The following is a 12,192-nucleotide window of genomic DNA, read 5'->3' as shown; positions in this document are numbered from 1 at the left end:
TGGGGTGAGTAAGGAGGAGGAGGACCAGGTGGGGCAGACACACAGGCCAGGCCCGATAGGCTTGGATGTTCCACAGAAGCAACGAATGTGCGCTCACAGCTGCAACCCATGCCAGTCAGATGTGCATGTCAGATTCTGGCCATCCTGACTGCGTGTCCTGGATGTGGTCGGGCCACAGACCAGCATCCAGCTGAGATGGGACTGCCCATGACCACCAGGCCACTGCTGACAGTAGGGCTTCAGGGACCCCGGGAGCCAGGCCTAGGTGTGTCTAGTTTGGCATGCACTGCTGTTCCAACCTTAGGCCCACAGAAGCCACATGTGGGAGGGACCCTCCGGTGCTGGAGCGCTCACTTCAGCAGCTCCTGCGTCCGCGGCACACGGGAACTGCCTGGCCCACCAGGGGCATCGTGCAGAAAGGGCTGCTGGTTTCTGGGCAGCTGGTGGCTGTAGAGGTGTGGGTCACCATCAGAGCGTGGCCGTGTCTTGGTGGCCTATCCCGTGCAGCTTCCCTATTTCTCTGCCGAGGGCTTTGCTCCCAGGCCAGCCAGCAGCTCGCCTGGCGGCTCCCCCAGGGCAGAGAAGCTTCTGGGTATGTCTTCTCTTGAGGTCTGACAATTCTGTGTGAACCCCTGAGTGGAAGCAGCTTCCAGCCAGTGCTCTGGGCATATGGGCTGAGTGAGAACGGGAGGGCCTGGAGATAGAGGCCTGCCCCTGGGCCCAGAGGAAGGGATCGCCCTGGGACTCCGTGGCTGATTCAGACCTTGCTGACCCTTTTGGGAGATCACATTTGGCAGCTCAGGCAGCGTCTGTTTTTGTGTGGGCTGGCCCAGAGCTGTGGCTGATAGACATGGTCTGGGCAGGAAGGCCTGGGATGTCTGAGTGGCAGCCCATGCTCTCCGAGGGGGCTGGTGAGCATGGGGGCCTCGGAGGTCGCATGGGGTCTGCTGCCAGACTCCCATGGTCCACTTTGTGGGCTGCATGTGGGTCCCCCTCTTGTAGCACAACCAGGAGCTCCAGAAGTACAGGATCAGGACACTTGCGTTGATCTCCCTCAGGACAAGGGAGCTGCATGAACCTGTGCTGGGGGTGGCATGTCCACCAGCTTGCAAACTCCTTTGCTGACTGCCCACCACGCAGACCCCCATGACCCTCCCGGGCCCCTCACCGCCCCACCCTGGGGTCTGCGGGGTGGTGGTCCTGGGTGCTGTGACCTGCAGCCCCTGAACTCCATGGCTCCTCTGTGGTCAGACACTGCCCAGTGGGCCAGGGCTGCTCTTGCTTCTTCTCTCCCAGACCTGCCCTTGCAAGAGATCAGGTGCGAGTGGTCTGTGAGAAGTCCAAGGGCATACACAGAACTGCCGTGGGGCCTAGGGCTCGGGGCCCTGAGCCCCAAGGAGAGGGGTATGTGGAACACATGTCACAGGGAGTGGTAGTGAAGGCAGTGAGGGCAAGCTGACCAGCAGTGGAGGGGAAAGCAGACAACTGGCGTTGGGCACTTTGGTGTCACTCTCCCTGAGGAGGGGGCTCCCGGGACGGGGGGTGGGGTGCACAACATTGGGGCCGCCCCTGAGTCGTGCAGCGCCGTGCCTAGTGGGGCCACCTGCTCTCCTGGGGGAATTCAGGATTGCCCTGAGGTCCAAGGAAGCTGGAGAAATGTGATATCATGGGTTGCAGATGGTGGAGCCAAGGCACAGACAAGGCCAGAGTCAGGAGTGCGGGACCCAGGTCCTCCACAGCAATGCCCCTCCCTATAAGTCAGAGTCCCGTAAAAATGGAAGGACCACGCGGAGTGTGTGGTGGGGAGCAGAACACGGTATGGATGGGGTGGGAGGCCGGCCAAGGGCATCAGCATCCTTGACACTGAGCAGCTGCCCTGGGAGAGGGACTGACGTGCTCTGGACAACCCCAGAGGACAGGACCAGGCCAGGTCTGAGGGAGGAAACTCGTCTTTTCTTTGATGGTGCTATGGGCTGCACTGTGAGGTGGTGAGCTCTTTGTCCTGGGAGGTATGAAAGAGAGAGCCAGGCCCTGGGGGTTCCAAAGACCAAGAAGTGAGCACCTTGGATCTGGGTTCTTTTTTTTTTAAAATATTTTATTTATTTATTTGACAGAGATCACAAGTAGGCAGAGAGGCAGGCAGAGAGAGAAGAGGAAGCAGGCTCCCTGCGGAGTAGAGACCCCGATGTGGGACTCCATCCCAGGACTCTGGGATCATGACCTGAGCCGAAGGCAGAGGCTTTAACCCGCTGAGCCACCCAGGTGCCCCTTGCATCTGGGTTCTGCTTGCAGCTCTGTGTATCTGAGGCCCAAGTGTGGGTGGAGGAGAGGGCTCACCCTGAGGGCTGCAGGGCTGCGTCTCCGGGAAACCTCATTAGGGGCTATCTCCAAGTTTACTGTTTGCGGACACTGGGCGTGGGGTGGAGGGGTGAGGGGGTGGGAGGTGTGTGCATATAGGGCTGGCCCAGTAAGGCCAAGGGTCAGCGGGGGCGGCTCCCTGGTGACTGGTTGGGACTTGCCCACCTGAGCCGGGAGACAGGCTGGGCCGGGCAGGGCTCCCAGTGCCGTGCTGAAGCGGCCAGCAGGGCGAGACTTTCCACCCGGTAAGGAGCCCAGGAGATGTCCCCTAGAGCTGCAGACCCAGGTGGGTACAGGCTCCCTTAAGGTTGAGCTAGGGCCTGGGGTTGGGGTTTGGAAGTGTGGCGCTGGAGGGAGAGGAGGCAGGATTCTCACCCGGGTGGTGGGTGGGCAGGTGACCCCCCCATTGGAGGCTCCCCACTTCTGGCCAGGCATAGGTGCCTCAGTGGAATATGAGGTTGTTGGGGGAGTGCAGACCCCCTAGCCTGCCATCCAGGCTCCTCAGAGGCAGCTGCAGCGAGCACCCCCTCCGGGGGCCTGGGGAGGCTACCACCAGCTCTCACCTTTGTCATCTGAGCAAGGAGACTGTCCTGTGTCCCTCCCCCAGGCTGGTGGGAGACTGCGAGTCACAGAGTTTCTGTGGCCGCTGCACAGGGATGGGGGGGGGGCACCAGGAATGGCCTGCGGGAGGTGGCCAAGCCCTGGGAGGAGCGCAGCCTGACTGTGGTATTTCTCCAGGGCTCTCTGGAACTGCTAAGAGGCACTCTGTGTGACAGGAGGGAGGAGCCAGAGCTGAGTTGTGACCCGGCCCCTCCCCCTGCCCTAGGCTCCCAGTGACATTCCTAATTGTTGGGGACTGACTCACCCCCACTTCAAAGGCCGGGCCTGGCTCAGCTATTTAACCCAGTGGCAGCTCCGGAATTCTGCTCTGCGGAGAGCTGGGGCCCCACCCGCAGACCTGCTCCTCTCCGGGGCCTGCATACATCCTTGGGGCCTCAGTCCCTGGCTGCCCCTGTGCCCTGGCCCCAGCCATGGCCGTGCAGGTGTCCCTGTGGCACCACTACCTGCAGGCCATCCGCTCGAGGGGGGCGCCCCGGGCGCAGGACTACCAGCGAGCAGAGAACGTGCTGCTAGTGGTGCTGGAGCGCGTGCACGAGCTGGACCCCCGCTTCCTCGTGGACTACTCCCGGGACCTGGAGGCCTTCCAGTTCGCCCTGCGCTCCTCCGAGGACCCAGTGCACATGGAGGTACCCCTGTGGGTGGATGCCGAGGTCCTCCTGGTTGAAGAGGTAGGGGCCACCGAGGCAGGGGATGGCCCCACGTCCTGCCGCCTGGGTGTCCCCAGGGAAGGGACCAACCTGGAGCAGTGGACAGCGGAAGACGTCTCCAGCATCTCCTCGGAGGGGAGTGGCACCTGCTGCAGCTACATTGTGCCCAGTAAGGTCCTGCGTGTCCTCAAGGACCTTCTGGTGGCGGCCATCGTGCACTGCAAACACCAGAGCCTCATCGCACCAGGTAGCCACCAAGCGACTGTGGGAACACACATGATGGCAGTGCGTGTGTGTGTGTATGCGTGTGTGCCTGCGCGTGCACAGACGGGGTCTCTCAGTGTGTGTGTTGGGGTACATGTGTGATGGCTGTGTGTGCGTGTATGCGTGTGCGTGCACAGACGGGGTCTCTTGGGGTGTGTCGGGGCACACGTGTGATGGCAGTGTGTATGTGTGCACGTGTGCACATACATGCACAGATGGGGTCTCTCAGTGTACACGCTGAGAGGGCACACGAGTCAAGAGACATTGTTCTGAGGTCCTTTCTAGCTCCAGACACTTCTGAGAAGACAGGTCATGTGTTTCCATGTCGCCTGATGACTTTGGTGGCCACAGTGGACAGGCTGTTACTAGTGAAAAAGCTGGAAATGACGCCTGCCAGGGCACCATCTTCCCGCCGACCTGCTAGATGAGGGTCTGGCCACAGGTCTGGGCGAGTGGTCCTGTTACCAGCTCTGGTTCAGCCCGCTGTCCTTACAGATGTCCTGAGTGCAATCCCTGGTCACATTGCACTAGGAAGAGTATGTGTGTGCATGTGTGTATGTATGGGTTATGGACACATGTCTGAGTATGTGCACATGTGTAGGTGGAAGTGTGTGCACATGAGTGAGTGAGGGTGTGTGCTGGATTGTGGACACGTGTGTGAGTATGTGCACATGTGCATGCAGAAGTGGGCGCACATGAGAGTGTGTGTGGATGTGTGTGTACACACACACAGTTTTGTTTCCGTGCATGGACTGGTTGCTACTTGGTGTCCTGGGCCCTGAGCAGGCTCCATGCTGGAGTCTGGCCTTAGTGTCTTGTCCGGGTGCCCACATGGTGTGACTCGGGGTGGTGAGCCCCTAGGGGGTGCAGGGCTCCTGGCTGGACCACAGATGGTGGGTTTTCCTCCAGTGGGGGCCGCTTGGACTGTGAGAGTCCCGGGAAGAGGCAGGTGCAGAGAGCCAGACAGCAGGGCCTCCTCCTGGGGACCAGAGCAAATATATTGGGTTGTCCTGGCAGGGACTGGGAACCAAAACAGAATGCCCAGCCTCCCTTGGGAAGGACAGGTCCACAGTGGCGGCTGGTCCTCATGTCTACCGTGATGCCAGAGTGAGATAGTCAGCCCATCTCCGGGAGAGTGACCCGCCCTGGGCTGTTCAGAGTGGCTCCTGAGTGGACTTCCAGCCCCAAGAGGGGACAACTTCCAGCTCTGGCCCCTCCCAGGCCTGCCTGGTGACCTGGGGCCGGTGGCCACCTTCTCGGGGCAGTCGGAGCCTGTCATTAGGCCTGCCCAGCTTCCAGCCCCTTCCACATCTTCTCTGCTCATCATCTGAACCTCTCAATTACCACAGGGCCTTGTCTGTCTGCCTCTGTGACAGAACATAGCCACTCCCAACTGGCCTTAGCCCCTGCCGGCCCTGGGCCCATCTGGGAGCAGACCCACCTGCTGGGGTGTGCCAAGCCTGGGCCATTTGGGCGCACTCTGAGCTGCCCATCTTCACTATCCCTGGGTCTCCACCCTCCTCAGTTCCTGGCTGAGAGAGCAGAGGAGCCTGGGACCACACCCGCCTGAGTTGAGCACTGCAGGGAAATTCCAGGCATTGCTTCCTGACACGTACCTTAAAAGGGAAACACAACAGCTCCCTCCAGGTGACAAGGTCCAGGATGCTCCCACCCAGGGCAGAAACCGGTGAGACCAGCCTAGGGGCTAAGGCAGGGTGTGGCCGTGACCTGGCTGGGGCTGCAGGTGTGGCTGCCTTCCAAGCCGCCTGCCTCCACCACTGGAAGGTGGGACCAGCAGTAGATAAGGAAATAAAGCCACCACCCGCTGCTCAAACCCTGAATTGGGAGGGGCCAGGGATCCCCAACTCCTTTCTTCCTTTAACTGACAAGGAAACTGAGGCTCGTGGAGGGGGATAGAGTGGCCCAGGAGGCAGGACCAGGACCTGCTCTGGGCTAGGTCCCCGGAAGTGGCCCCAGAACTACCGTATAGGAGACTTGGGGGAAGGGTCTGCCTAATGGGGGAGCAGCCTCCTTCACACAGGACCCCCAGTGCTGCGGGGGGCGGTGGTAGGCTGTGGGCAGTGGGATAGTGTGTGAATGCAGCTCCTGCGCTCAGTCCCGTAGAGACCTTTCTCCTAGGCACATACTGGGGCCTTCCTTTGGTACATGTCTCCCAGAAGGTTGGTCCCTGACCTCTAACCAGCACCCTCGCCGGACAGCGCCAGGGGAGGGAAGGGGCGACCGCTCTGAATCCAGTGTTGGCTGGTGTTGGTCAGGGCTGGAGATGCGAGGGTTCCCCACACTGTTCAGCTCCCCTTTCTCCCTCTGTGGTATCAATGTGTTTTGGTGGGCGGTGGTGGGGGGAGAGGGACAACGGACATGGAAGTCCAGAGGACCCCGGGTCACACCAGAGTGCCCCTACTGTCCTTGGAATGTCCCCTCCTGACTGGTTTGGGGCCTCTGGGTCAGGGGAGTGGGCACTGGGCTGTGTCAGCCATGAGGGATGTGGGAGCATCTTTACTCCGATGTGCCGTCTGGGATGCGGTTCTAGGGACCCAGGGTGTGGAATAGAACGAGGGAGGACAGGCTCATTCATTGTCAGCCCTCGGATTCAGACCCTCCTGGGAACTGGGCACCAAGCATGTCCAACATCAGGCCTTCGGGGACACGTGTGCTACTCCTGGGCTACATGTGTGTTGCATCCCAGGCTGTCCTGCACCTCCTCAGCCCCTTCCAAGAGGTGTGAAGGGCAGCCTGAGATGGGGACTCCGGGACATGGCGGTCGTTGCAGGGTCTTTGAACGCAGACAGCTTGAGGGAGGAGGAGCTCCATCTGTCCCTGCTGGTTTCCAGTGGCTGGAGAACAGTGTGCTTCCACGTCGTGCCTGTGGTACGAAGAAGGCAGAAGGTACCTGCCCTGGAGGGGACCCAGCTGATGCATGGGTTCCCTGAAGGCAGCTTGAAAAGGATCGTCAGCCAAAAGGTGGCGCTGGTACCAGCCAGTGCTCAGCACTGGAGGTAGGACACGCCTCCTGGGGTCTGGGGGTCCTGGGGAGCTGGCAGGAAGGGGGCTGCCCCACCACTGTTCCCCTCACTCTGAGCCGGAAGGTCTGCGGTGATGTCCCCCCTGCCCTAGCCATCCATACCAATGTCACTGGGATCTCTGAGGGGCGGGGGGTGTGGGATCTGGCCGGGATGCTCACTCTTTACCGCCAGCTTCAGCTCCTTGCAGCTGCAGGGAGTGGTGAGGGGGGAGCTGTGCCCCCACGTGAGGAGTGGGCAGGGAGGCTGTGAGGAGAGACGGGGAGAAACTGGGAAACGGAGGAGGCCGCCTAGAAGGGGACCCTCGCGACCCGGACTGACACCTTTGTTTCAGGGGGGAAAGCGACAAAGAGGACAGAGATTTATCTGGGTCACGCAGGGTCCTGGGGCGGCTGGGAGGGATCCCCGCACAGTGAGGGTGACCAGAGGAATTTGCTAGCATCCTCCCAGATGGAATATGCTGTGTCCCCCACCCGAGGGGCTAGCTGCGTGTCCCCTCCCCCGCCAGCCTCCTGTGGACCTCCAGTCTCTATCCCTCGGTGAGGTGCTGAGGCCCCTTCCTCAGAAGCACCTGCAGGAAAGGGAGGCCCTGAGTTGGTGTCTGTGAGATGGGAAGAGAGAATTGGGGGTGGGGGGCACGTGGTGGAGGCTGAGCTGCCCTTGAGACCCCCAAGCCAAGGGCAGGGACTGAGCCCCCTCCAGCTCCGAAATGGCTTCCACAGCATCTTCCAGGCAGGGGCGCTGTGATTTGAGGGGGGTGACCCGCCCACGAGTTCCTACACTTCTGGGAACAGGGCACCGGGTTGAAGTAAGGCAGGGGGGGTGGGTGTTGCTCTTACAGGTAATTCTTGGAAGTCGATGATGTTCATGGAGCTGGCTATGCCCTCCTGTGGCCTTCTGCCCCCAAAGAAAGGCTCCCCTGAGCGCCTCTGAGCCCCTCATCCTGAGCAGGGCTTTGTCCGGGCTTGTGGGAAGGAAGGGAGGGTAGGCTGGGCAGTCACGCGTGCAGGCCAGCAGGGAACGGTCCTTCCCCTGTCCCTCCATCCAGACTCTGAGTGTGCAGGCAGTTGGCTGTCCAGTACTGAGACTCCACAGAGGGCGGCCCTTGGGGGGACCTCAGATTCCACCCCTTTGGCGGCTCAGCAAGTCCACAGTGAGTGCCACGGGGTACAGTGCCCCAAGCTCTTGTGTGGCCGCCCGAGGAAGGCTGGACTTGTCAATGGGGCATGGAGTGGACGTGCGAGCCCAAGGACCAGAACTGCCTGTCCACCCTGGGCAGGTCAGAGTGGCACCTTCCTGTCCACACAAAAGGGCCAAGATGGCCTGGAGGTTCCCTCCACCTCTCCATGTTGTGGGGCCTACATGTCTCTCCAAGAACACTGGCCTTTCCCATTTGACTGCCCAATGACGAGCAAGCCTGGGAACCATGGGGAGGGTGTGCTGGGTGCAGCCACTGGTCCTGTCATGGCCTAGACTGCGCATGGATCCTCTCGCGGGGAGGCCACAGAAGCTGGGGGCTTTTCTTCCTGGGGCGAAGTGGTGGGGGCAGGCTGCCCAGACTCCTGGCTGGGGCCACAACGCTAACCATCTGTGGTGTGCCTGTCCCGGCTCCCAGGGTCTCCACTGACTACTTGCTCACCAGACTGCTAGGTGCACTGGGCTCCTTCCCGGGCCACCGCCTGGACAGCCTCTCCATCCTGGACCGGGTCAACCACGAGAGCTGGCGTGATGGTGGCCAGAGCCCTGGCCTGACCTTCGGCCATCTGAAGGTGCATGGGCCAGGGGCGGGAGCTCTTGGGTGCAAGGGCCCCTGGCGGCTGTGAAGGTCACCGGTCGGGTATTTACCCTCTGAGAGGAAGCAGCCCTGTCTGCAGCTCTTGGCTGCTCACTGGGCTGCTGGGACTTGGCTGGAGCCGTGTCCTCCTTGGCCTGTGTGGGGTCTGCCCGTGGTGAGCTGTGTTGGGGTCGGGGGAGCAGTGTAAGGCTGGTCTTCAGGGGGGCTGGGGGTGTGGGCTGGCCTGTCACAGGAGCTCCCTCTGACCCATTCACCATCCCTTGCAGGCCTCCATCCCACCTCTGAGGGGTTGCCATCTTCTGGTGGGGGGGGCTTGGGGTCTGGGGCAGTGGCTGCTGAGCCCCACAGTGAGCGAAGGATGATGGGGGCTGGTGGGAGGAGGGGTAGTGAGGGCACAGAGAGGTAGCTGCAGTAGTGTGGCAGGGGAGGGGCCTCTGGCTGAGGGCCTCAGGGAGAGGGAGAGTAGAGGGTGCCTGGTGCAGTCAGGAAGCTCCATTCTTAGGGCTTTTTCACACACACACACACACACACACACACACACAGGCACCAGGACAATGCCCAAGGATAGGGTTCTTCTGCTCAGGCTACCTTGCACAGTAGGAGATCATGATCATCCGAGGGGAGTGGGGCAGGAGGCAAAGGGCCAGAGGAGCTGAGGGGTCCTGGGATGGGAGCTGGTTGGGGGTGGGGTACCTCGCCCTCTGGGAGTTGGAGAGGGGCCAGAATAGAGACTGTAGGTGGGAAGGAGCTGAGCCCACCCTGGGACCTCCAGGAGAGGCAGTGAGTGTAGGGGAAGGTGCTGGTGAGACAGAGGGCTGCAGAGTCATGGAGTGTGGGGGAGGGATACTGATGGGACAGGGGGCTGCTGAGGGGGTAGGTTTGGACGAGGGGGGGTGGGTTGCAGGGGCCAGGTGTGAGGCTGGTGGGGAAGCCGGGCGGGGTGGGCTGCCCTGGGCTGGAGCAGGCCACATACTCGGGTGGGCTCTGACCCCCAGTCCTGCCTCAGACTGTGCTGCTGTGGGCCGCAGTGCTCTTCCCGGAGCCAGAGGACTGGGCAGAGCTGCAGGGCGCTGTGTACCGGCTGCTGGTGGTGCTGCTCTGCTGTCTGGCCACCAGGAACCTCCCGGACTTCCTCCACCCCGAGCGGAACCTGCTTGCGGACACTGAGCTGGACCTTAACGCCCTGTACCAGCACGTGGAACACTTCGCCAGCCAGCCAGAGCCATCCCTGCGCATCCACGTGACCCACCTGGGCCGCAGCCCCCCGCCGCGCCTCGGCAGTGGGGTCAAGGCGCTCCTGCAGCTGCCTGCCAGCAACCCGGCCTACTGGGCCACCGCCTACTTTGACGTCCTGTTGGACAAGGTGGGCGTGGCAGGATGAGTGGGTTTCAGGCAGGCCCAGGGGGACATGCAGGTGGGCACAGAGCTGGAAGGCCGGGCAGGTCGGTCCTCTGGTCGGCAAGATTGGGGCATCTGGAGGCCAGACAGGCCATGAGGGCCCCTACCCACTAGTGCCCCTGGAGAACAGTTTCCTGCTGCCTCCCTGCACTCAGGAGTCCCACGCTGTGTCCCTAGGAGTTTACCCCCTATGGCCTGTTCAGGGTTTACTTGGCCACTCTCCCAGCTGCCCTTCTTTGAGCCCCCAAGGTGCCGTCAGCTCTGCTAAGCCCTCCCTTCCCCTGCTCCCACTGAGCTCATTCCTGTTCCTTTCCCCCAGGGCTGACCCCCACCCTCACCTAAAAAGCCAACACAATCTCCTTCCAGGACCCATGGGGGCTGGAGGGATGAAAGCAAGAGGGGAGTTGCCTCCTCAGCCCTCCCCAAGCACCTGGTGGGGCCTTCTGTGTGTCAGGCCCACCTGGGGAGGATACCTGCGTGTGAAGAAGGACACCTGGAGGAGAGGTTCCTGGGTGGGGGAGGACCTTGCAGGTTGGAGAGGACCAGGCAGAGACCCAGAGGCAGGAAGTGCTGGTGGTGAAGGACCATGTGTTGTCCCACACTGTGTCTAGGCTCTTGTGATGGGGCCCCCAGACAACTCTGTGACCCCGCTGTGCCCTGTCCCATCTGCAGTTCCAGGTCTTCAATATCCAGGATAAGGACCGGATCTCGGCCATGCAGAGCATCTTCCGGAAGACCAGGACTCTGGACAACGAGGAGTGCTGAGCAATCCCCTAATCGGTCTTTACTGCCCACGGCCTGGCCCCACGGCCCCACGGAGGATCCCAGGCCATTTGCAGAGGAGAATGGGCTTCACCTGGAGGCAGGTGGTGGGTATTAGAGATGTCCATAGGGACCACCTGTCCGGGGATGGCCTGGCGGGGGTCTGAGCATGCAGGTCCCCAGGAGCAGCAGCCTGACCCCCCAGGGCCCGGGATGAAGGCGCCTTGTGCTTCACCAGATGGGTATTGATCCATTCTGTGTGATGTTATCAGACTCTCAGAACCGGGCGTCTGCATGAGACCTGGAGTTCAACGGCTTGTGCCCACCTATGTCGCATGCTGCTTTGTGGCCACAAAATACTGTATATCTGACCTTGAATAAAGGAACGCACTGGATACAGTGGGGATGGCACCTACCACTTTCTGTACATCTGCATGGAGAATATTTCCCCGGGAGACATAGAAGTAAAAGAAGCTAGTGGGCAGACAGTTTCCAACTTTGTCCCTTTCCTGTAAATGATCACCCTCTTCTCCAAATGTCCCCACCTTTTAATTCATCGAAGGAACTGAAGCCGACAGGGGACACCTGCAGGTCCCACTGCCTACCTGTGCCAGTCTCATCATGGGGGTGGTCCCCCTCTCCTGTGTAAGGTGGTATCTCTGGGCATCTGACACCATCCCCTCCATCTGTCCTCAGTGCTCCATTTCCCCACGCCACATTCTCTCATCAGCCCGTAACAGCCAGTGTGCAGCCCCTTCCCCACTGAGCTCTCACGTGAGAACTTATGTTTTCTACTTTCTACCCTCTTTGCCTCTCAGTTATATTCATTCCTCAGTTGCTGAGCTGTCTCCCAGAGACAAGCTGCTGAGCTTGCTCCCATGGCAAGTGCATGGAGCAGCATCTTCCCCAGCTTCCTCCAAAGCTTCAATGGCCATGGGCCAGAAGAGCCACACATGGAAGACAGGAAATGCCAGGTCCTTTGAAGGCCATGGGATTCAGGACCTGAGCTGACATTCATACAGGGGGACACAAAATGCTATTAGAGAGGGGGCTTGCAGAGCACAGAACCTTGGTCCAATCTGATTGACAGTGGGTACAAAGGCCCACCCTATGATCATTTCCTCAGTATCTGAGTATGTATCAGGATGTCTGTTAGTGGTAGGAAAGGCCAAGGGAAAGACTTCAAAACACTTTTACTCCAAAGACGAAGATGTCAGTTCTCCCCAACTTGCCCTATACATTCCATGCAATCCCAATCCCGGCTAGCTATTTATTTTTTTTTTAAAGAATTTATTTATTTATTTGA

The 12,192-nt window shown here is 60.5% G+C and overlaps 1 protein-coding gene across 2 annotated transcripts; it reads left to right on the top strand.

The window, feature by feature from the left end:
• Positions 1-2,212: 2,212 nt before the first annotated feature.
• On the top strand, positions 2,213-11,301 carry MAB21L4 (mab-21 like 4). Of its 2 annotated transcripts, none has more exons than XM_044242005.1 (6): positions 2,213-2,644; positions 3,185-3,873; positions 6,682-6,907; positions 8,547-8,700; positions 9,733-10,089; positions 10,797-11,301. In XM_044242005.1, the coding sequence occupies exons 2-6, from the start codon at positions 3,390-3,392 to the stop codon at positions 10,887-10,889; spliced, it is 1,314 nt and encodes a 437-aa protein (XP_044097940.1). In that variant the 5' UTR covers positions 2,213-2,644; positions 3,185-3,389; the 3' UTR covers positions 10,890-11,301. The 2 variants fall into 2 exon arrangements, with proteins under 2 accessions (XP_044097940.1, XP_044097939.1); XM_044242004.1 differs by having other exon boundaries at positions 3,097-3,873.
• Positions 11,302-12,192: the final 891 nt, after the last annotated feature.

The sequence above is a fragment of the Neovison vison genome, chromosome 3 (assembly GCF_020171115.1).
Source record: "Neovison vison isolate M4711 chromosome 3, ASM_NN_V1, whole genome shotgun sequence".
Lineage (NCBI taxonomy): Eukaryota > Metazoa > Chordata > Mammalia > Carnivora > Mustelidae > Neogale > Neogale vison.
Note: the sequence above shows the minus strand (reverse complement) of the source record. Positions and strands in the feature narration are given on the sequence as shown.